This window comes from Octopus sinensis, linkage group LG10 (assembly GCF_006345805.1).
Source record: "Octopus sinensis linkage group LG10, ASM634580v1, whole genome shotgun sequence".
In the NCBI taxonomy this organism is placed as follows: domain Eukaryota; kingdom Metazoa; phylum Mollusca; class Cephalopoda; order Octopoda; family Octopodidae; genus Octopus; species Octopus sinensis.
In genome coordinates, this window is record NC_043006.1 from 52,042,328 (window position 1) to 52,069,656 (window position 27,329).

At 34.9% G+C, this 27,329-nt stretch overlaps 1 protein-coding gene across 1 annotated transcript in view; it reads right to left on the reverse strand.

Moving 5' to 3' along the window:
- Positions 1–4,924: 4,924 nt before the first annotated feature.
- The window catches only part of LOC115216709 (PDZ and LIM domain protein 1-like), a 65,125-nt gene continuing 42,720 nt past the window's right edge, over positions 4,925–27,329 (reverse strand). Inside the window, exons 2-4 of the mRNA XM_029786242.2 lie at positions 24,706–24,857; positions 9,380–9,531; positions 4,925–7,851 (exon numbers count right to left, since the gene is read on the reverse strand). Coding sequence (XP_029642102.1) covers positions 7,691–7,851; positions 9,380–9,531; positions 24,706–24,857 — 465 coding nt within the window. The 3' untranslated portion in view covers positions 4,925–7,690. The remainder of the gene's footprint in view (positions 7,852–9,379; positions 9,532–24,705; positions 24,858–27,329) is intronic.

Sequence of the window (27,329 nt, forward strand, 5' to 3'; positions counted from 1 at the left end):
TCGGAAATTGATCAACCTGGAAATGTTACCAGATCAATAATTTGAATAACATCCCAAAACTGGCGTTCAACTTGAACTGTCAGAGGTGCCCCGGGGCTTAGAAAACGATTCCTTTTGCAATAAAGATGATAAAAATCTTTCAAACGAAATGTTTAAAGGTTAATCGTGGCTGAGAAAACCTATGATTAAAGGTGTTGCAGCCATGACTATCTTGTTTATCTCTCAAGCATTGCGTACTAGAACTATATTATCTTTTTCAAGATAGTAAAGTGTAATTTTCAAGAGAATTATCTGCTATTCTTAGCGCTTCAAGTGACCAGACAGAGACTCACTTTTGACTTGTTCATACCAGGATTGTTGTTCAGCTTAACTAAGAATCGAACAGATCAATAATTAACAGTCTTCCATGCGTATTTTTTTAGAGTTAGGCTGATATTTGAGTGATATTTGGCAGCTATAACTAGGCTGATATTTGAGGGGTATTTGGCAGCTATAACTAGCAAAACGGCCTGCGAGACTTTCTAAATAGCAAGCCTAACGAATAATTACCTTGAATGTTTTTAGTAGTGCGGCTCGCCTGATGATAATCCACGTCTCATGCAGCCCACTTCTCTAAAAGGTTGCCCATGCCTGACGTGAAGACTACCATGTAGTAGAGACGAAAAAAATATAGCGGACGATAAATTGCCATGCGTTATTTAGTCACATCTTTCTATGTTCAGAGTTTAGATATCGCCCGATTCAACTCTGCTTTTAATTGTTCTAAGCGAGTAGCGAGTCGACAAAACAAATATCAAGTACTTGGGTCGAATTACTTGCCAATACACTTCTATAAATTTGTGCATCTGCACCAACATAAGAAATGGTTATAAAAGATGAGGTTTAGGTGGTGTTTAACGGTATATGTTGTAAAAGTGCCGGACTAAAATACTTTGCAGTACTCAGTTACGTTTATCACTTTTGATGTAAATCATCATCAAGGCGAGGGCAGAACAAAGTTCCTCGCTTGAAGCCATTTTACTTCCTTAAAATACTGATGATGTAGATAAGAAAGCATGAGCGTCACACAATTCCATTCCAATTTCAACTATTGTGAATATAAATTTGAAACTGAAGAAAAAAGAATAAAAATGAAGTATATTGATATTTCATTTTTATTCTTTTGTCCTCAGTTTCAAATTTAATTTCTTGTTCCTATTTGTTATGGACTGAACCATTTGAAAATTCATTGTCTTAGTCTAGGATACGACATTGCACGAGACACATTTACAACTCTCAACACGTCCACATGAAATCCGAGATCTAAACAAAAAGAATTCTGTCTTTATCTTTGAATATTTACGTATCTTACTTTGACCGTTTAACACCTCTTACGTTGTAATGTCTTCATTTTCTACTATTGAAGAAACGCATCACTTTCACTCCTTACAGTTCTTAATGAAAGTTAAATGCAAGACAGCAAGGGGAATTAACTGTTGCTGCAACGGAAAATGTGCCTCAGTTAAATGCAAAACAAAAAGCAGTTTTTGGTAATGTGACAGTGCTATTAGTGATTTCTAATGTAGCTACACTGTCTGCCTCGAACTTACTCACCCATGAGGACGAAACTTGGGATTTTCAAGGTGTTTAAGCTAAGGATGCAAGACACCTCACTGAAGAGGATGACTGTCTGTTGCTGGGTAACCCCACTGCCCACTACTAATGCTCCCTCTAAGCTGTGCAACTGTGTGCGCACACATGTTTTACAATTAGCACAAAAAGGGGATAATAGGGCATACGCAAGCTTTTACGACGAAACTGAATATTTTATATCGAAGCAAAATATAAAATTCGCACGCATGCAAATTTCTAAGCATATCCAAAGCAAAAACAGAAGGAATATTGGTCACATTTACTAATTTGTGGCTGCATATACTAGAGCAAAGCGAACTAAAGTATTTATTTTATCGATTCCAGAAGGATGAAAAGCAAAGAAATCTCGGTGGGATTTCATTTAAGAATGTTAAGAGATGCAACCAAATACCACAGTACATTTTGTCTAGCATCCCCGTCCAACATTCACTGTCTTAATAACAATACTAATGTTTTGTTTTTGCTCTCCTTTTTTATATATATTTTTCTAAACAGAAAATTTGAAGCGCAGAGTGTGTGGGAACTACAGATCATAGTGTCTGGTGTCTGCTACGTAATACATACGGTCGTTGCTTCTCTGAACAGAATTATGTAATAAAAACAACAAAATAGACTGAAACCGGCAGACACGTGACTGTTTGTCACTATTTCTCTATATAGGTTACATGCATTGTAGAAGGTCTGTGTCGAGATGGAAGTAATAACAAGGCACAGACATATTGTTTTACATTCCCCTACTTATAAGCATTATTTCTAAAAAAAAAAAGTTAAAAATAAAATAATAAAAAAAAAAACGTTGATTTGATTTATGTTGTTTTGACAATTCTATTGTTCAGTGTCATCTCATACGCATGTTATAATATTCGTATGACATGTTAAAACGAAATGACAATCCCTTCTAATATTGTTACAAGGCCACACATTTGGAGAAGTAAAGGAGGAGAAATAGGAGGAAGAGGAGGATGAGGAGGAGTGGTGGGAAGATTTACTTCGATTATGAAAAATGACTGAAACTTGTAATTTAATAACATCGTTTTGAGTATGGTTCGTTTGAAACTTATTGAATCGGCTGTTACTGTTACCTAGTGTAAACAAGCTGAACACTGAATAAAAAAAGACGCTAAAAATATATTCTGTATTTTGTAGATGGTCGGTTTCAGTTCAAAGAGAGTCACTAGAGTGCTATACTGGTAAACTACACTGACAATCAAAAGGCCGATGGTTTACAACGAACTCTCCCAGGTTTTGTGGTCAGGTCACAACTTTCTCTGTAAACTTGGCGATCTGGATCGATTGATATATTGCATTTTTGTAAATTGCAAACATAGTTGAAGACGGTCTTGATCGGTTCAAGTATGTTAGACATTTAACCTGATGATATACGATATAATTGTCATGTTTAAATACACTCACTAGCATGTGATGGTGTCGCATACTAACGGTAAAAAAAGGACAATAAAGTATGAAATTAAAATGTATCCTATTTACGACAACAGTTAAATTGCTAGCTATCAATTGCTAACAATTTTTATAGTGAGAAATAATAGGCAAGTTTTAAAACTATTTCAGAGAGCATGAATCAGACACTGTAAGTTTGATGGAAGTTTAAAATAACCCGAAACCACAATAGTTTTTCATCAAGTATGTATGTACTTACAAGTAGTACTAAACTGTGTCATATGGTAGTGGATTCTCCGTCGATTTCGATGAAGAGCTTTCTATTGTTGAACCGACTGAAGTTTTTGTAAATAGCTGAGTTTTTCCCGAATAGGCGTAACATTAACGTAATTCTAAACTAAATCAGTGAGAAGGCTGAACCTTTGAATTACAAGTACAATCGGGAAAGAAAGAGGCAGATGATGGAAAACGATCTATTACTGGACTGGTAATTTACTGTTACTATATATAATTTATGAATTTTCAAACTTCGTGTAGGAATGAAAGAAAATCAGATCAATGAAGACCAACATGAGTGAGAATTATAGCACATAACAGTCGCATAAACTACAAAAGCCATGACAGTTTACGTCTCCAAAACCTCTCAAGGCAGCCAAATAAATAATGTAAATGATACAATTTTCTGAAAATTAAAAATGAATTAGTATACGTAATACGAGGTTTGAACAAATCAGTGAGTTCCAGAAATTTAATGTAGCTTCTGTTGGGCCAAAGACTTTTAGCGTACACTCGAGTGAAATTCCTCTCTCCCCTTTATTATATATACGTACATACGAACGTAGCAGATAACAACTAACCTTTGGCCGCTATTTGGACCCCGTTGTGTCGACTACTCTGATTGGTTGGTATTGGCGTAATTTGTCTCCTACTCTAACGCGCCAATATGCACCATAACCAATCGAAGTCCCTAAATAAGATCAAGTGAGACAGCTTGTTCACAATCCAATTTGAGCCTACTGTTATTTATAAAAATCCAGCAACTCGTTCTCTAGGTCTTTGGTTCCATGGTTAACAGCTGTACAAGTAACCCAGGCAGCAGTATTACAACCACAACTTCGTACGACAAATACCACAACCGGTCCTGCATCATCGCCACAACTTCTTAATACAGTATTTCTATCAACGTGTACAATTGACAACGAACTGGTATTTCTCATTCATGTGTCTATGAACATTCGTCTAACCTCTCATTCTAGAATTTCATTTTCTTCCTATTCGTTGTTCTTATATGTATTTAAAGCACACGCAGACTCACATACACTTTGTTCTCATGACAGCCTGTCATTTATTTTGTATACATGACACACACATGTTAACATACCAATAAAGACTTTCTCTAAACCTTCTACTCGGTTGTGTCTCTCTCTTTTCCTCACTGGCGCATTACATGCATTACTACAGCCTTCTGATCTGAGTCATTATTAGATGGTCACACCACGCTTCACCTTAACCATCTACAGACTCATAGAAAACAGATTCTATAATTGGAAATTTATATTATATTTCTGTTCTGATATTGAAACCATTTACGAAATAGGATCGATAAAATAAATAAGAGGCTGAAATAAGTGCTGGCACCCATATGAACTAATAAGCATAAAAGCGGTGCACCAGCTTGGCCGCAAAGCAATGACTGAAATCAGTAAAAGTACAATTGAAAAATAGAATACGGCTATCTAGAATTAGCATACATAATTTTAATGAAAATTTTGTTAAAAAAAAAATTAACACTGTTTTTCTCTAAAGAGGGTTTGATTTAAATTTATTAGAAAATTTAGTAAAATTCAAGGAAAATATAAAACGAAATAAATATTTAATACACAACAAAATAATATTTCTGATTTCTGTAGTCTTTCAAAGTTTATACACGATCAACAAATTTATAATAATATATTAGATATAACGCTTGGAAACAATAAATAATACTTTTCTGATAAATGGATTTCTTTCACAAACCACAAAGATCAACAAATTTCTAGAATAAGGGAATGAAATTGTTTGGTGTTTACGTCATTCACTGAAACATTAGTAACACATGTTAATGTGTTAGTTTCAATGCGAAATTGGGACTTGTGTTTGATTTCGGAAGATCACAACCAATATTCTCCTGGCGATACAGTGCTTCTCTGGAACAGTTCAGTTGTCAATAAGAATAAATTGATGCAATTCCAGACAAAATGCCCTTCATGTACTAAATACAGTATCGTCTTTGTACTTCCGAGTTTCAATGGAGTTCAGGTCGGCCTCAGTATTTTACAACCCTAAGGTGGTGAGCTGGCAGAATCGTTACCGCGCCGGGCAAAATGTTTAGCGGCAATTCGTTTGTCTTTATGTTCTGAGTTCAAGTTTTGCCGAGATCGACTTTACTTTTTATCATTTCAGGGTCAATAAAAAATAAAGTACCAGTTGTGTACTGGGGTCAATGTAGTAAACTTACTCTTCCTTAAAATTTCTGGCCTTATGACAAAATTTGAGATCAATATTAAATAACTCTGGACCTAACGAAATAAGATTTAAAAAAATATAACTGCCAGCGATATACTGGAATCGCTTCTGTTAGCTATACACATCCGCTAAAATACATTAGTTATATTACTATTTGATATATATAAATATATATACCAGAAATAATTTCACCAGTGCTAAAGTACTTTATTTACAATAATGTTGTTGCCAAAATTGAAACTTTTTTTTCTGCCTATTTCAAAGTTTCAGAGAAGGGTGATGATTGGATTCAGTCATTTTTGCTGTGAAGTACCAGAAAAAAAACTCAATATAATTTGCAGTAAATATCATCTACAGCAGTAACATTTACTACTGTAGATAGTAAATGTTATTGCTGTGGGTGACATAATCATGGTATAACTGACGACATATATGTTAGCTTGAATTACAGAGTTCAATTTCGTTCGTGAATGTCACTTGGCGAGAGAAAAATTCACCAATCTGATTTGAAATGGGAATGTACTCTAATCCGATTCGCATCCAGACAAATCCTTGTAAAATTAAAACAATGGGTTCATACTTCTCTTTGTAAGTTTCTGCACTTTTCAATATAGCTACAGAAAAAAATTAAACTCCATTTGAAATCAAGAAAATAACGCAATTTCCATATTGTTAGTCTAGTTTGCTGATTGTCTGTGGTGTCATTATTCATATTAATAATGGTTTCAAGTTTTCGTATAAGGTCAGCAATTTTAGACGCAGGTGCCAACTAGTATTTATTTTATTGACCACAAAAGGATGATAGGCAAAGTCGATCTCACAGAATTTGATCTTCAGAGTTTGAAGAGCTAGAAGAAACGCTGCTAAGCATTCTACCCGCTCGCCAAATCATATTGGTTTTAAGTTTAAGCCCAAGGCCAGTAATTTCGAGTGAGTTGGTCACATTGACGTCAGTACTCAAATAGTACTAAATTTATCGACCCCGAAAGGATGAAAATCAGAGTCGACCCCAGTGGCACTTGAACTCAGAACTTGAAGACGGACGAAATGTGCTAAACGTTTTACCTGTCAAGCTAGCGACTCTGCCAGTTCACCACTCTCGAATCATATTCGTAATAACAATAAAAATAATTAGTTGTGACTAACATCTCACTGGGTGAGAGCGGACTTTTCATTAGTTTAAAACATTGTTCTTTTCTCTAACTCAAACCGGTAAATTTTCTTTTATCTCAGAGTTTAACAGCTTAAGTTTGATTAAGTGTTTCTTTAGAATAGTCACAAATGGGCTAAATTTTTAGAATAGGAAACATATCGCAAATAACATTATGCCATTTGCGAAAGAAGTAAAATTTAAATGGTTCCATTAAAAATCATAACACGTCATAAAAACTCGGCTCAAGGTGTAAGCTAAGCTTTTACTTCAAACTCCATGGTACACGACAAAAATATTTTTGAGGTTATAATCTAAGCACAGAGATTGTATTTTTTTAGTATAAAAGGTGTTATAGGGCCGCTATAAATAACATATGTTTAAGATAAAACATTCCAAGCAGTAAAAAACTGAGTTAAGAATGCTAGACAATGATATTTTTTTTTGTATCATAAATGTGTGGTAAAAGTTAGTCATTAACTGGAAAGATGTTACAATGGTTGTTTGATAGTCTGGCAGTCTTTATGTGGAGAATTCACTCTTTGGTCACACAAGTCCATGTTAAATGCACACTATATATACATTTAGCTGTATATATGCGTGTGTATATGCGTGTCTGGGGTGAGCGTCACAATACTCAGACACATACACACATATACACATTTTAAAAACTTTCTGTCATAATTGACGTTGAAAATCAGGAAGGTTTTAACTCCACGGTTGTGACTGGGGAGAATTATTACTCTATTCTATGTAAAGTCGTTAGTTACTTATACATACATACATACATACATACATACATACATATATATATATATATATATAATATATATATATATAATATATATACATACATACATACGTACATACATATATACGCATATATATTATATATATATATATATATATATATATATATTATATATATATATACATACATACATTTGCATACACTTACGTACATATATACGTATGTGTGTGTGTGTATGTATATATGTATGTATATTAACCGCTAGTTTCGGGAACTATTTCGTCTTGGTTGTGTGAGTTTTCATCCACTGGTGGAGACGCCCACTGTGTGTCGTTTTCTACGTAAACTCCGGAATTCCTGTCCTCAGAAGAATTTTCAGTAACTGTGGGTGGTGTCAGCTCAACCGGTGGCAAACCTAGAAATATGAAACGATTTAATAAATTACTATTTCATTAAGAAAATCACAAAATATATTTGTGGAACTTTATAATGAAAACGAAATTATATTGGGTGATTTCTTTTCTTGATTAGATGCTTAGTGAGAAGAGTAAAGGGTTGCCTTGATGTCCCCCTCCAGGGTCTCGGAGATTGGTAGCCTAAAAGAAGGGGACGTTATCTTCAGCTTGGAAACTTGTGTGTGTACGTACACGAACGCACGCATTCGATATTCGAATGACTTTTGACAATAAATATAGTTGTTTCCGATTTAGACATAAAACCAGCAGTTTTGTGAAGATGGGATTATTCGATAACATCGATCCTAGTGTTTGACTAGTATTTCGTTTTATCGGCCCAAAAAGAAGGAAAGGCAACCTCAGCGGGATTCGACTTCACAACTTTAAAATTTAATTTCATAAAACATTCTCCGACGCTCTGATACTTCATCCAGTTGATTGCTGCCTTGTTTTCGATGAGCTTTGAAAGCAGAACGTAAAGAACCAGAAGAAATGCAGCTAAGCATTTTGTTCGACGCGTTAATGATTCTACCAGCTCGCTGCTTTTATTTCAAATTTTGGCATAAGGTCAGAAATGTTATGGGGTGAAGGTTAGTCGACCCCTGTACTTGACAATTACTTTATTTTATCGACATTGCTTTTTGACTTTGCGGGATTTGAACTTTGAACGGAAAGTGCTCGAACAAATACCACAAGGCATTTTGATTTTACCCGACACTCTAATGACTATAGTTATAGGCAGTCTTAGAAATAATAATCATGATTTCAAATTTTGACACAAGGCCAGCAATTTTAGTGGAGGAGACAAGTCGATTACATCGACCCCAGTGCTCAACTGGTACTCATTTAATCGACCCCAGGAAGATGAAGGGCAAAGTCAACGTCAGCGGAATTTGAAGTCAAAACGAAAAGGTGGACAAAATGTCGCTATGCCTTTTGCCAAGTCGACCTCGATGGAATTTGAACTCAGAACGTAAAGACGAACGAAATGTCGCTAAGCATTCTGCCTGGAAATGTGTTAAATGTTGAAAGCAGTCTACCTGATTTAAGTATAAGACTAATGACAGTGGCACTTAATATAACTACACTGAAATATAACGTGACTGCTGATGAGACTATTGGGATATGAAGCAGCTGTATAATCGATCCCTCTCTTCCTGTCCACGGTGAGGTTGTATAAACATGCTAGATGCGTGTATTTAATAAATATATGAGTGCATCGGCGGCTAAAATCAATATATATACCCCTTCTGAAATTTCGTGTTATACATGTGTGTGTACGTATGTATATGTGCACACACACACACACGTGTGTGTGTGTATACGTGTGTGTATGTGTGTGTATGTGCGTGTGTGTGAGTGTGCGTGTGTGTGAGTGTGTGTGTGCGTGCGTGTGTGTGTGTGTGTGTGTGTGTTAGGAAAAATCTCAAAATAGATCTGTACGGAATTAAGTCCGATTAAAAGTAATACATCAGATTATTGACTTACGTTCCAGCGTCTCTTGAAGAATTCGGAAAGATCTTGATTGTAGATTCGGATTAACCATACACTGAAAACATTCTAAGTCTTGATCAGAGGAATAAGACTTAGGTCGAGCCTTAACTTTTGGTGCTGGCTTTGGTGGAACTTTACTGAAATCCCTACAAAAAAAAAAAAAGAAACCAAACGTTAAGTTAACTCATATTAGTAAAATTAACATGGGTTTAAATTATTGGGTTGTCTGGAAAGTTCGTGCCAATTTTTAAAGGAAAGAAAAAGCTCAATAAATTCTTGCCATTACATTTTCAATCAACCAATAATATGAACCATTTTGTTGCACAATGCATCTCCATCTTTCCTTTAACTTGAAAATAACCTCTTCCCAGAATTGAGGTGGTTTCATGGCAAAGAATTCATCAAGGTATCTTTTTTACATCATCAAAGGAATTGAAATTTTCACCATTAAGACTATTCTGCAGAGACCTGAATAAGTGGAAATCCGAAGGAGTAATATCTGGGGAATATGGAGGCTGGGGTAACACATGCTAGCCGTGCTGCGGCAATTTTCGTCGGGTTCCCAAAGCATCAAGTGCCGAAAATGAACTTTTTAATCTTCCATTTTAAAGGGTTACAGAATTAACACAGGTTATTGGAACATAAACCTTCTTCCACGAAAAGATAACTTAAACTGTGCTCTAAATTGAGGTGTAGTCAAATCCTATCTTATGGACTCAACCATGTTCTAAAATAAGTCGAAAGGTAAGCTACTATAAATCGGCACGAACTTTCTGGACAACCCAATGAAAACAAAATGGAATATAAAATATGTCTGAATCCCTAAAAAGTTTTAAAATAGTTGTTTTTAGGAGCTTGTTTGGAGCATAAAATAGCAACCCGTCTTTGAATTTCACAGGTGGAATATTTAATGATATATGAGTTTTAATACTGCGTTAGGTTTCATTTCTAATTCGGACGTGTGAGATTCCTTGTAATTTTGTCATATTTTCATGTAACCAAAACTAATCTACGATTTAGGTAATAGACGGTAATTCAAATACAAATCACTTATCGCTAAATGCATTTTCTCACAAACATGTATATGCAATTGAAAAAAACCGCATTATTTATGGGATGACCCAATATGTACTTATGTATGTGCATGTGTCTGAACATACATACATACATAATACATACATAAATACATACATACATACATACATACATACATACATACATACATACATACATACATACACAGACGTTGGCGATTTTCTTTCTCCGTCTTCCCATCTTTGAACTTTTTCTATATTTCTGATGAAGAGCTCCGCTCGAAACGTGAAATCCTCTTTCTTTTCTTTCCTTTCCTGACCGTCCAATAATAATACAGTACTTGTTCCACGTCCACGTGTTGTTGTTTTTCTTACTTGTTCCTGTTTGTATTGAATACACACACACACACACACACACACACACACACATAATGCGTCTAGGTCTGCATACATATATGGTAAAAACCATTTGCCCGATATCTTTGCGCACATTCCTCAAGAAGAGTTCCACAGTAACAAGGAAATCCGTTCTGTCGGCCCATTGAAAACAACACAACTGTGAAAACTGTTCTTAGTGCATTATGATTCGAAACTATCCCTAGTATAAGTATTAATTTAGAAAAAGTGGGCTTACCCAATGCCACTCAAAGTATAATTAAACACTACATATTTTTAAGTGCTTACACATGCAGACGAACACACATCCGCATTGTTTATATATATATATATATATATATATATATATATATATATATATATATTATATATATATATATGTGTGTGTGTATGTGTGTGTGTATGTGTGTGTATAGGTCTGAAGAGGCATCTGAACATGCTCAAAGAGCACAATGAAATGACAGATTCAGAACTGAGACAAGTTTGCAATATTTATAGAAAGTCTTTTTTTAAGAGACTCTCTGGGCTCAAAAGCCATATCTGTTCTCATTCGAGGAGCTAACGATATATTTGTGCTTGATGTGGTCAAACTTTGTTTCAGGGCAGACTGCCTTCATATATATATATATATATATATATATCAAATGTGAGGATAAAATTCTTTTCGAAAGAAAAATATTTTCTCGAAAAAAATTTTATCAATGGCCAGCATATTAAAGAATACCTTTAACGGTTAAATTTATAAACAATTCATAAATGAGGGCAAAGGAAAAAAATTCTAATGCCAAATATGCCGAAAAATTGGACATATTGTCCATTATGGTTAATGGACAATATGTCCAATTTTTCGGTATATTTGGCATTAGAATTTTTTCCTTTGCCCTCATTTATGAATTATATATATATATATATATATATATATATATATATATATATATATATATATATATATATATTACGCTATATATATACTTCCCCACAGCCTTGGGGCTCAACCATTGTCCAACCCCTGTCCAATGTTTGTTCAACCTTTGTAAAATCCCTTTATATCACTGGCGTGATGTGGTACATTGGGCAACCCCATGGTAGAAACAGCTGTGAGAGTTTAGTATTTGTACACTCATTTATTCTTACTCGTTTATTTTTATTTATCTATATATTTACTTATTTATTGGCTTATTTCATTCGTTTATTTAGATCACTTATACATATGATTGTAATCAATTAATAAATAGATATAATTGAATGTTTACAGGCTGATGTTTGTCGATTTTTTTATCCTCTTCATTTTCTTATTTGCCTTACACACACACACACACACACCACACACACACACATATATATATATATATATATATATATATATATATATAAATGCATAATAGACTATAAGGATAAAAATCACGTTAATGATTTTTAGCAATTTTTAGCATACTGTAAAAATTTATAGGCAATTACAGGCAATTTATACATTAAATTAATAATAATGTACATATGCATATAATTATATTAAAGGTGCAAGGGTGAAAACGACCTATCTCCAGCATGCTTGAAGAGCCGATACCTTAAAAAAAACTATTAAAAACTCCAGCTAAATATACACATAGCTGAAAGCGGGCTAGTGAAAGAAAATTTAAAAGACCTCACGTTAATTGTGAATTGTTTCCAATTTCTAGATTAAAGCAATAAACAAGCCCTCCTCCTTCGTCAACACAATACTCGGGGAAATATAAACCCAAATAATTGTACATTTTAAATTTTCTTCCACAAGCCCGCTTTCAGCCACGTGTATATTTATCTGGAGTTTTTGGTAGATTTTTCAAGGTATCGGCACTTACACACACACACACACACACACACACACACGCACGCACCCACATATATATACCACCACCACTACCACCATCATCATCATCATGTTAAATCGTTTATCCCGACACATCTTTTCTCTCTCCGTTTTTCCTTTCTTTCTCCATTTTTTAACCCCTTTCTGTCGAAGAATGTAGGCTCGAAACATCAAAGACTTTTCCATTCTTCCCGAGTGTCAAACTAGTACATCTGCTTATTGTTCTCTCACTTGTCTTTGTCTTAATTTTCAGTACATTTGAACCTTATATATGTGTATGTGTGTGTACTCTCTCTCTCTCTCTCTCTCTCTCTCTCTCTCTCTCTCTCACACACACACACATACACACACACGCAAATAAACATATACATATATATATGTACACAAACATGCATAAACACATTAATACATAAATCAAATGATTTTATCTTTAATAAGAAAAACTACTACAATAATGCTTTACTAAGTCGTCGATTCAAAGACATTATCTACTCAGTGAATTCCAGTTACCGCCCCATAAAAGGTGTGTCCGTTTTATTTAGTGTCAGAGCTAATACCACATAGACTTTTCTAAATGGTAATGCACAAAACCTTCCGGTTGATTATAAATTTAGAAAGCAATTTATCAGGACAATCTTTAACTAAACTGTAGTTACATCACAAAGACGACAGATATATCACGTACACTCTCTCCCAGAATGTCTAAGGCTAAATGATCATGCAGAAATACCAACACAATCCTGCAAATTATGTCTCGTATCGCAGACACGTCATTTATGAAACAGGAGTAGCCTCCATAAAACAAAACTTTGTTGTGTCACGTAAACAATAGACAGTCATGCCAGGAGAGAAGTTCAAACAAGTATTCTCCAGCAATATTTCTGTTTTAAAAAAATTTTTTTTTTACTCATCGATAATTAGCCAACAATCTCTTAGAAACTTAAGAGAAGAACATTTCAATAGCAACATCAAATAAAAGACCATTGAATCTTTACGGGAATATAGAAAAGAAATGTAATCTTTGCGCTGTGGAGAGACGCCTCATCTTCAAAAATCTGTTTAAGCATGAGCTCTATTTGTATAGCAGAGCAAAAATTTTGTAAGGTGTAGACACTTTGAGACTATCTCTTGCTGTAAGTATATACGTACACGCACACACACACACACACACGCGCGCGTGCGTGTGTGTGACCATGTGTGTTTGCTCTGAGAGATAAACAGAAATAAGCAGGCACACACATACGTTCAAATGCTTATACATACATATACATATATGTATATATATATATATATATATATATGTGTGTATGTGTGTGAGTGTATATACACACGCACACAAATTTATATATATATATATATATATGTATATATATATTATATATATATATGTATATGTATTTATATATGACAAAAATTAAATTAAATTACGTTACAACCATGACATAAACATCTGAGAATACACTCTAATTGTTTCTCGCCCTTTGATCACGTGATATGTGTCGTTTGCTATTTCCATTTCCTCCTGTCTACAGTGTCGTCTGCTTTTTAGATTTAGTTCTAGTCAACAGTGACAGCTGACAAATGTGTCGGTAGCAGTGTCTCGTCGGTCATCTTATATCTCTTTCCTTTAAGTCTTTTCTTCTCCCGTTCTCTGAAGTAGTATATGATACTCGATGTACCTCTCCCTCTCTATTTATCTGTATATCACTCTCTCTTTCTTTCTCTCTTTCTATCTCTCTATCTCTTTCTCCCTCTCCCTGTTTCTACCTATTGCCACACTCCCTCACACACCTGCACATATCCTATTCTATTTATTATTATAATCTTTATGTTTTTGAGTGAAAGGGGTGTTTGTGAACGCGTGTTTTATATAAACAGGAAATCGTGTTGGGCATTCAGTCTTTTAAGTTTTCTTCGACGGGCATTAGGTGTCAGTTTTACATGAGGAATGACAGTATCTGATGATAATGGCTTTCTCAAAGAAGGGCGTGTATATGTGCGTCAAGTGGATTTAACTAAAACATTTCAAATTGAAGAGTAATTTGGAGAAGTAAGCCAGTTGCATTTATGTAAACGTAAGCACATGCATACACACAGACACACACATATATTCACGCACATTACTCACACATGCATACAAACACACACACACACATACACACATACAGGCACATACAAACACATACACACACAAAAGTCTGAACATATGTATATGCATTTAAACATATACATACATACATACATACACATATCCTGTAGTTAGTTATGGCCAGTCAGTAAGCTTCATATCAATAATCGCTCTTAGCAATAGAGTCTATTCACCAGACCTGCTGACCAGAGGCACATAACTTCTTTACATTACCTCCCATCAGTAAAGTGGTCATGTTCCTCAGGCCAACAGGTTTAACAAGTCACCTGTATTGCTAAGAGCAATAATGGACGTGAAACCAATGGTAACTTTCTGACCGACTATAACCCACGACTACATAAATATTACTGCTCATAAAATTTTTTTAGATTATATATGTGTGCGTGCGTGCGTGCGTGTGTGTGTGTGTATGTTTGTGTGTCTGTATGCCTGCGCGTGTGTATGTATGTATGTATATATATATATACACCTACACACACGCACACACACACACACACACACACACACAACACACACACACACACACACACACACATATATATATATACAAGCATATATATATATGTGAAAGGATGAGAACGTGTGTATGTATGTGTGACAACGTGTGTAAATATAGATGTGTAGATATATATTTGTGTTACATAATTCGTGGGAGAGGTCTGAAATTTCATATGAATAATCGGAAGCCGGTACTAAGTGTTCTCCTGATCCCTACCGGATATTATATTTCCTTCCTTGTTTGAAAAATTGTTATAAATTTCATTCATGCAAACGTATTTCCTGTCAAGGAAAAATGGTGCTATGTCTTTTCGTCCGACATCACTTCGTCAAACGTTTTTTCGTCCACGTCTTTTCGTCCGACGTCTTTTTGTCCGATGATTTTTTTGTTCAACGACAAATCTTATAGATAAAATTCTCAATGATTATTTCATTTCGATGTTCACCATGTTTTCTAAAGACTTTATTTAAAATTGGACAAAAATCGTTGGACGAAAAAATTCATGAGACAAAAAGACGTCGGACCAAAAGACGTGGTGAACAAAGTGACGTTGGACAAATTGACACCGGACGAAAAGTCGGGTCTTGGGAAAAATAACAGGAAATTCATCGAAACCTCGTCACTTCTTTGCTGTCAATAAGGTAGTTGAAAGTAACACTTGAAACAAAATTCTTTTATCACGTAGCCAATTACGTTTCTTCATTGCCAGCCAAATAGCTTTTTATTTACTATTTTACTAAAGAAACCGTTTGAATAAATATAGAATCACTTTGAAATATGTAAATAACAGTCATGTGTATGTTAAAGATATTATACCTTCATGTCTGATAACATAATTACGAAAACAATGAATGTCCTTTTAACGATAACGATATTGTAAACAGTGGTGTTTTGTATTGAAACCGAAAGATATTAGATATCACGAAGTTTCTGTAGTTGTCATTTCCAGATATTTCATTAAATAAACACAATATATTTATAAACAGTTTTCAATAGAAGTCTGCTCCCAGAAGAGAAGGTCTAGCTCGGGAATTTATTACGGAACAACACACACACACACACACACACACACCACACACACACACACACACACACGCACGTGTACGAATCTTTAGGAGGGATAATACATGCAACCGTGCTGCGATCGCAGGGCGCACCCGGGTCTGTTAAGTAATCAGGCACTCAAAAAGAATGACTATCCAGACTTAATAAGCTTGGGTAATCATGAAACTTTTATTGAAAGTTGTTTACAAACACGCATACATACATACATGCATGCATGCATACATCCATACATACATACATACATACATACATACATACATACATACATACATGCATACATGCATACATACATACATACATACATAAATACATACATACATACATACATACATACATACATACATACATACATACATACATACTAGTTAGCTCTGCCAGAGACAAAATTGATTTCCAAATGCAGAACCACCCACATGGCAAAAAACTACCGGCCAATTGCATGCCAGAACTTAATGTATAAGATATATACATCAGGTGTAAACCTCTTCCTCCGGGAGTTTTGGGAAACCAATAGCATCATCACAAATGACAAGCAGCTGGGAAAAAGAGAATCTGGGGATGTGCCGAGCAATTGTTAATCAACAAAACTGTGGTGTCAGAGGTGCGAGAGCATAGGAGGAACTTAGATTCAATGTGACTAGACTACAAGAAAGCCTTTGACTCTGTTCTCCACTCATGAATGCTAGAAGCCTTTCAACTTGCAAAAGTTCCAGTGAGCATAGTCAAAGCTATAGCTGACCTGACATCATCGTGGACCACCGTCTTGAAATTAAACTCAAAGAGTGACTGTATTATCACTGATAAAATACAGTATCGCAAAGGCATATTCCAATGAGACAACCTCTCTGTGATGTTGTATATACTTTCTGTAAACCTCTTGTCATTCATGTTAAGGTAGTATGAAGGATATCTCACTGGTTTACAAGGAAACGTAAATATCAAAATTACACACTTTCTTTGTGGATGACTTAAAACTTTATGTAAAGAACTAGCAGTATCGCCCGGCGTTGCTCGGGTTTGTAAGGGAAATAACTATATAAGCATTTATAGAGAGTTACTTCCCTTATATAAACCGAGCGAAAATGCATTAAAAATGCGGAAAAATTATGGTAATTTTTTTTTTAAATCGTAGACTCATCGTCGACGCGAGTTACTTCCCTTATATAATAGCAAAAAAAATGCATTAAAAATGGGAAAAAATTATGATAATTTTTTTTTTAAATCGTAGACTCATCGTAGACGCGCGCTAATACCCAGAAGGGCTCGATATGAATCCCGACTATAAGATACCCGCTTTTTGTTAAACTGCACCGCAAAATGTGGGAGTAGTTAGGAATCTAAATCGTAGGAGACAGACACACAACTTTACTTTTATATATAAAGATATGCATGAGAGGAAAAAGATCCTCGACCTAGTTACAACATTCTCAAAGGATGCAGGATTGAAGTTTAGTCGGGATAAATGTTGTTATATGGTTGTGAAAAGGGAGAAAACTACAAACCAGACTAGTAACGTCTCCATCAATGATTTGACCGTTTCTCCTATAAAACTTGGAAGGCAGCTCCTTGAGCAATATTCTTTGTCTGATAACCTAGAATACATACCCAAAGAAGTGGCACGACTCTACCGCAATGTATCATCAGATGTAAGGATGAGTCTATATGGATATGTTAGTAGAAAGATGACAGTAATATCGATCATCAAAGCAGTTTATCATGGATCAATAGCCGGATTACTACTTCCCACTTTGAAGGGTATGCGTTTGCAGTCCAGGAACAGGAAATATCAACCAAATACCTGATGCACAAAAGAATAGAGATGCAGGAAAAGCAGTAAAATGTGACAACCAATGCACACTTTGTAGAGTTAACACAGAAGATATAACCTATATCATAAGTAGTTGTCCGAAAATGTCATCACGGTATAATCTACCGAGGATACATGATGTTGTAGCTAGGACACTCTAAAGTGAAATCTGTCGGAAGAATAACCCCGGGGAAAAAGAAATAGGAACCCACAGTTTGGTAGAAGCCATAGCCACTCATAATAAAAAGGAATACTGGTGGAATGTCCCAGAGAAGACCTCAATAAAATGTAAGCACAACAGACCTGATATAATGATTTGGATTAGAAGAGAGAAACTGTGCACAGTTGTGGAAATTAGTTGCCCAGTGAATGTTAACATAAAGCTGAAGGTAAGTGATAAAGAGAATACCTACGTTGAAATACAAAGAAATCTGCAGTTACTCTATCCAAATTACGAATTCAGGTCTATACCTGTAATTATTGGGGCCCTGGAATATGTAATACACTGCCTAAATACCAATCTTGAAAATTAGGCTTCTCAAAACCAGAAAGGAGAAAGCTAATTCGAAGACTACAGATCCAATCCATCAATTGAACTGTAAAAATCTGTAAAACTTGCCAGAAGTTTATCATTTAAATATATATGAGCATGTCTAGATATGCAACTATATGCATGAGAGTACATATATAAAGCAAAGCATACAAATCTGCATACATACATACATACATACATACATACATACATACATACATACATACACATACATGCATACATACATACATACATACATACATACATACATACATACATACATACATACATACATACATGTATACTAGTAGATCTATACATGCGTTCATACACTATATTTGTGAGTATAAGTGCGTGTCTAAATATATAAGCAGACATAAGATACATATTTATGCATGCGTGTAGGTAAGTGTGCATACAAATACATGCATTTATAGACAGGTTTGTGTGATTTATTTCAATTGATCCAAGCTTATGTCGCTCTGGAGTTGCCTCAATGTTTAATGGTTTCATTGGACAATAAAGACTAGATGAGGACAACAAAATTCTTCCTATAATGGTAAATGACAGAAACATACGAGTTGTTAATCAATTGGTCACCCAGGAGACAACAGTGTATAACTGGTTAGCAAACTACTTGTGTTACAGTACGTACACGACTTTAGCCATGAGTCAACAAACAAAAGTACAGAAACTACGATTTATTTTCACTAATCCACTAGCCTTGAGTTATCTTTCACTAACCATTCACCGAGGTGCAAAGCCTGCGCCAATGAACGCTAAAACCTAAATACTTCAAACCGTTCAGCGTCTTTCTGGCAGGGCATTTTTGACATTTATTTTGATACTTGGATTTGATTTTGGTAAATCTGTTCGGTATCCCAACTCTCTAAATTGAGACAGTTTATTTCGTCGAAGATTCCACTGTGAATGAAGCGGCAATTTTTTGAAATGCGTTGAAACTTAATTTTTACTAAATAGGCGTAGGAGTGGCTGTGTGGTAAGTAACTTTCTTACGAACCACATGGTTCCGGGTTTAGTCCCACTGCGTGGCACCTTGAGCAAGTGTCTTCTTCTATAGCCTCGAGTCGACCAAAGCCATATGAGTGGATCTGGTAGACAGAAACTGAAAGAAGCCCGTCGTATATATGTATATATATGTATGTGTGTATGCATATGTTTGTGTGTCTGTGTTTGTCCCCCCAACATCGCTTGACAACCGATGCTGGTGTGTTTACTTCCCCGTAACTTAGCGGTTTGGCGAAAGAGACCGATAAAATAAGTACTAGGCTTACAAAGAATAAGTCCTGGGGTCGACTTGCTCGACTAATGGCGGTGCTCCAGCATGGCCACAGTCATATGACTGAAACAAGTAAAGAGTAAAGAGTATAATGAAAACGACACTCGATAAATTATATAAGAAACAATTGGTTTATGGTTTGTAATGTCTTTTCGTGATCTCAACGTATTCATTTAATTTTTCTTATTATTTTGAGGCTTCAAGATTGGAAGAATTGCTGCCGATTTTAATGACTCTTCGTATTGTTATTTTAAGTACATTTCTTATGTTTTCAAACTTTTGTTTTCAATATTGCTGTTTTAATGACTCATGTATTAAACGCTGAATCATTTGATGCTTCAAATTTACAAGGAATTTATAAAACTTGAATTCTTACATATCCGTTAAAAGACAATGGTTAAAAATATTTTTTCCACGAAATATTTACAGCATTGTTCTCACAAGATTATCAAAATGTTAATCCTTATTCTCAAATGGTTCCGGGAAATTTATATTGAGATATATTTAGACACAACGTATCTGATAAATTTGCTCTTGTACACCATTTGCAGACGTAGGATCTGATATATGTATGTATGTATGTATGTATGTATGTATGTATGTATGTTGTATGTATGTATGTATGTATGTATGTATGTATGTGCGTGTGTATGTATGTATTATATATGTGTGTGTATGTATGTGCGTGTGTATGTATATATGTGTGTATGTATGTATATATGTATGTATGTGTATGTATGCATGTATGTATATATGCATGCATCTATGTATGCATGTATGTACGTATGTATGTATGTATGTATGTATGTATGTATGTATGTATGTATGTATGTATGTATGTATGTATGTACGTATGTATGTATGCATGCATGTATGTATGTATAAACGTATGCATGCATGTATGTAAGTATGTATGTATGTATGTATGTATGTATGTATGTATGTATGTATGTATGTATGTATGTACATTTGTGCGTGTGTCTGTGTTTACGTTTACACCGCTTGAAAACTATTGTTGATTTATTTCGTCCCTTAACATATTGATAATGAATAGATCGATAATATAAATACCAGACTAAAATGAGCTCTTGGATTGATACGTTCAACTAAATATTTGAAGATGGTATCCAAATATTAAATAAATAAAAAATCATACTCATACACAAACATACAAACTTACACACACACATACATATAGTATATTCATGAAAAAACATATGTGCATGTGTCTGGTGTATATGAGTGTGTGTGTGTGTATGAGTGTGTGTGTGTGTATGAGTGTGTGTGTGTGTGTTTGTGTGTGTGGTGTATGAGTGTGTGTGTGTTTGTGTGTGTATGTGTGTGTGTGTGTGTGTTTGTGTGTGTTTGTGTGTGTTTGTGTGTGTGTGTGTGTGTGTGTGTGATGAGTGTGTAATGAATGTGCTTGTTCACAGCTATTCGTTTTTTATGCAAACCAGGCATAATACTTGTTATGAACATCGATGTTATTAAGTAAGTGTTAATAACAATATTATTAACTAAGAATCAGACTCTTTGCTTGATAAAATAATTCAACTTTACGCCTGCTACCCTCGATTTGCCTCTCTCCTAGAGATTCGTGCGAAGATTTTGGAAGAAACCATTGAGTAGAAAGTAACATTTGACAACCATTTGGGACATATTGATACATTTACACAGGCAATGCAACCGAAAACGTCATGAAAGTCCCAAAATATCAACCAAGTGCATGATGCACAAAAGGATAAAGATGTAGGAAAAGCAGTAAAATATGACAACCAATAGACACTTTGTAGAGTTAACATCGAAGATATCAACCACATCATAAGTAGTTGTCCGAAAATGTCATCACTGTATTATCTACCGATAAGACATGACGTTGTAGCTAGAACACTCTATAATGAAATCTGTCGGAAGGATAACCCCGCGGAAAAAGAAATATGAACCCACAGCTTGGTAGAAGCCATAGCCACTCATAATAAAAAGGAATACTGGTGGAATGTCTCAGTGAAGACCTCAATAAAATGTAAGCACAACAGACCTGATATAAGCAACAGACCTGATGTAAGCACAACAAACTTGATATAATGATTTAGAATAGAGAAGAGAAACTGTGCACAGTTGTGGAAATTAGTTGCCCCAAATAGAAAATCTTTAAGCCTTGCACTGCACACAGATCAAAATACATGTGATGTCTTCTTTTCATTTATGTTGAGAAATATGTTCCGAGTTACCTACCGTTGTAACATGTTGGTTTTTATCCATCTGCTGCGTTGTGGCGTTCATATGGAAGGCTGAGATGTTGGGAGTCACATAGCATAATGAACGTCACATAAGCGCACATATATATATAACAACACAGTACAATACAAGTAAATAAACATACATATATACATACAGTCATGCACACAATCATACATATATACATACATGCGTACATATATAATATATATACGTGTGTGTGTGTGTGTGTGTGTGTGTGTGTGTGTGTGTGTGTGTGTGTGTGTAATCTTTCATACACTAAAAATGTTAGAAGTTGTTGAAAAAATACCGACTGTATACTAGATATTACTATTATAAATATCTTTCATCAGTAACTGTTTCAATCAAAAATTAAAAGAGAAATATTCTTTAAGTTCACTTCCTATTCTCGTAAAATATCCAGAAGTCTTGTACCACATAATGAGTTTAATCTGTTTCAGTTATAGATCTTAAAGGTTCTTAGATCTTCCTGAAACGTTTCACTCTTCAAAGAGGAATAAAAAGTTCGGATCAAATTTCAGTGCCCAGATGGAAACAATATGGTACCTTTCGCACAAGATCCTATTGGAAGATTCCTTCTTTATCTATAAGCCTTTGATGGGATACATTGGTATAAACTGTCGACGTCCTTTTGTAATGAAACTATCGATAAGAGATAGAGGAGTTGACTAAAAAAAACGATAAATAATTAGTATAGACGGTCAACGGAGAAACTGTCCTAACATAAGGGGATTATATTTGGAAGGCTGTTGTGATTTATCAGAAATGGTGATATGTGCGTGCGTGCGTGCGTGTGTGTGTGCGTGTGCGTGCGAGTGGGCGTCCGTGCGGGCATGCATGTGTGCGTGCGTGCGTGTGCGTGCGTGTGTGTGCGTGCGTGTGAGTGCGTGCGTTTGTGTACACACACACACACGCATATATATATGGGCGTGTGTGTGTGTGTGTGTGTGTGTGTGTATGCTAATATTTCAATAAAATATATGAGCATAAATGATTTTCATCACAGACAGAATCAATGCCAAGCAATTTCTGTCCTTAACGAAGGAAAGCATGCTGAGTTGCTTCGTTAGAACAGTAAGTTGATGGATGAAAACCTCCGGTTTACTTTTGGGTAAACATTGGGCCCAATAAATACTGACCGGATACTTTCGAAATGCACGAGACCAAGCGAAGATATTCGAAAATAGACTCAAAAGCGAAGAATGTTCCGAAGTAGGACTAATGTAAATTGTGTGAAACGAGAAAAATCTGTTCCATTAATTCAGAAAGTCACTGAACTTATTTATAGATATGAGAAATCCTGCGAGACAAGTTGTTATTACTTTGTTGCCCATCGGTTCTTAGCTTAAATCCCCTTCAGTTATTTCGCTATATTTCCCAGCAGAATCTTTATAATCTACATTGATTCTGTTCATCAAGTTTTCGAGAAGAGGTCAGCTAAACCATCTGAGAATGATATCAGTGATAGGCTGGCATCTCATTCAGCAGATGTGATTTACTTCGAATCTGTTTTAAACCATAAAGCTGGAGTAAAGAATCCACTGTAATGATATTCTGTCCCTCGGCACAAAAAATAAGTTATTTGTTATTTAACCGGTGTTTGTCATTCGGTATTGAGTTGGAAAGTCAGAGCTGGCAGACTTTTCCCAAACACTTTGCTTTGCTCCCTCTAAAACACAAATAACTTTCGATAAATAATTACTACGTTGTGGTAGTTAGTACTGTAAATAAAGCAAGATACGTTATAACTAATTAGTACACTGGCTCCCAACCCTTTTATTTAAATGGGTTTTCCCACGGACCCCTTTTAATATGCTTATCCTTATATATATATATATATATATATTCACGGAACCACAGTACTACCTTTGCAAACCCTAGGTTGGGAACCACTAAATCAGTACTTCTTTAGTTTTAGGTGTTGTGTTCAAATCCTCTTATGGGTTAGAAGACGGCAATGAAAATCATTCAAGTGTATGCAGACTTCTTTGAATTACCATACGAAGAGAACCCAAAGATACATTTCATTTAGGAGAAAACATTCCGAGTTTTCAGATAATCATGTATGATATTTCAACAAGTGAATCTGTACATGATTCTTAAAGAGTAGGAAAAAACAAGTGGCCAGAACATTAACGCTATGTTCCTTGACCAGCTGGATATTTGCTTTAATATTAGATGTTTGTCTATTTATGGCCAATAAATAATTATAAAGTTGAATTAGTGGCAAAAGCTAACGATACACTGATGAAAGATTGTGATGTACCCTCTTCATATAAACTGACAAACAGCTTAAAGCCTTAGAACCTCGCACATTTTGTTAGCCTTATACTGAGTGACGCTTAACAGCTGTACAACACTGTGTCAACGAGACCGGCATATACAGTAACATTAGCCAATACATGATAAGCACAAAGACTCCCAGCAACTCACCTCTCAATGACGAGGTCCAGTTCATTGCCAGCTCTAAGAATTTCCATCTTAGCTCCTTCGTTATTTATGTCCTTGACAATATTACTACATATTTTGAGAATGACATCACCAGGCCGAAGTCCTTTCTTGGCTGCTAAACTCTGGGGTGTAACCTACAAAGACAAACAGAATTTTAAAATATATAACAAAAACTTATGCAAAAATGTTCTTTAAGATCTAAATTGCCAACGAAATGCTTTTAAAATGTTTAAATATAATTCATAGATAGACCATTAGAATTCAAAATTAAAAGATTTATGTCCGTTTTCTTCCTTCCGTGTCTCTGAAAGTATCTCGCGTGTCAGAGAACGTATTAAGCACTTCGCCCAATCTTTTCACCTCATCAATATCTATTATATCACCTTTCATATTTGTGTGCTTTTTCGATTGGACTCTGTTCCCCAATCGTATTCATGTGCACTATTTATACATCAATATATTATCTCAAGTTGCGTTTCAAACACGAAACGTTTATTTCTAACGCATAGTTAGTTTTTTCATTAGTTTCTGATTCTCTTCTGATGCCATTTTTGAACTGCCTCAAATCAGTCCCTAGTCACCTTTTGAACACATATGGTGGTTTCTTCCCATCATTTCTCTCTCTCTCTCTCTCTCTCTCTCTCTCTCTCTCATAACAAGATACTCTCATGTAACAACATATCTTTTATCTATAAAAACAAATATTTTATCCTGGAATATTCGTAAGGTTATAATCCTACGGATCAGACATTCAAAGCATCACAATTATATGTCATCCAATATCCATGATCAAAACATCGTGGTTTCGATCCCAGAATGGATGGCATGTTGTGTTCTTCAGCAAAGCACTTCATTACACGTTGCTCCAGTCCACTCAGCTGCAAAATGAGTTCCAGCAATAGCGATCGGCGTCCAGTTTACGTTCCGGTGTTATGAATCCCGGAGCTCAAGGTAAAACTAAGTCAAATATCCAGGATATATCCTCAGCTGATGTTTGATTTGGTTGATATATATATGATGAAAATACATTAGACATTATACAGCGTATGAATTAATTCTATAAAAGGCTGTATTTCCTGGAGCCGAGATATAAATAGTAGAATCGGTAGAAAATCAGACAAAATATCGTACAGTTTAGACATGTCCATTTATCATCTAAGGCCAAACCTTGCAATATCGTCTTTGCCTTTTCCATCTTCACGTTTTAGTAAAATAAGTATCATGAGCATGCTGAAAGTTGTTGTAACCAATACTATACCCGTTTCTGTACAAATATGTGACTGTGTGTCAATATTAGAAATTGATATATTTCTAACCTTCCATACATCTTGATATATTTACATAGGTATGTGTGTATGCATGTATATTTGTATATATGTACGAAAGTATGTATGTATGCTTGAAAGGAATGTATATAATACGTACATACATACATATATATAAACAATGTATATATATATATGCTTGTAAAGTATTCATGCATGTAAGTTATTTATGAAAGGTTGTAAATATATTTATTAGTATGTAAGTTAGGTATCTATGTTTTCCTTTTTAATCTTTGAATGCAGTCTACGAAGAAAGGGGCTGTACATATATATATATATATAATATATATATATATATATATATATATATATATATATATATATATATATATATATATATAGTTATATATAGTTGTATATCATTTAGTTATATATCATTGACATTTAGAGAGCAACAATAGCAAGGACTTACAAGTCAGATTTTAATAAGGTCTTGCATATTTTCCCTCTTCCAATTACAGATTAAATTTGCAGAATGTGTCAGCTAGTCTACTTCTTTGCCTGAAATCTTAGCATTTCGAGTTTATTGCTTAAGCACCTAGGAACATAGTTAAATAGATCCATGGTTACAAGTACATATATGAATTTATAAAATGGCTAGGTAAGTACGAGATTAACTGCTTTGAGGCAGTTAAGTTCCTACTGATTTTGAAGAATATATAGGTGATTAACTTAACGACTAACCCACCTATAACATTGCCTGCATATTTATCATTAAGAAAAAGGAGCTTCGTAATAAAGAAACGAAATACCATTGCTGTCATTCAAATAGCCAAACAATACTGAATATTAAAATTTTTCCTCTTACACATTGAATTTGTAAAGTGTACATGAGCTTGTCCTCAGTAATTATTGGGCTGTCCGGAATGTTCGAGCCGATTTATAGTAGCTTACCTTTCGACTTATTTTAGAACATGGCTGAGTCCATAAAATAAGATTTGACTACACCTCCATTTAGAGTACAGTTTAAGCTATCTTTTTGTGGAAGAAGGTTTATGTTCCTATAAACTGTGTTAATTCTGTAACCCTTTAAAGTGGAAGATAAGAAAGTTCATTTTCGGCTCTTGATGCTTTGGGAACCAGACAAAAATTGCTGCAGTTCGGCTGGGATGTGTTACCCCAGCCTCCATATTTCCCAGATATTGCTCCTTCGGATTTCCACTTATTCAGGTCTCTGCAGAATAATCTTAATGATAAAAAATTCAATTCCTTGGATGACGTAAAAAGATACCTTGATGAATTCTTTGCCATGAAACCACCTCAATTCTGGGAAGAGGTTAT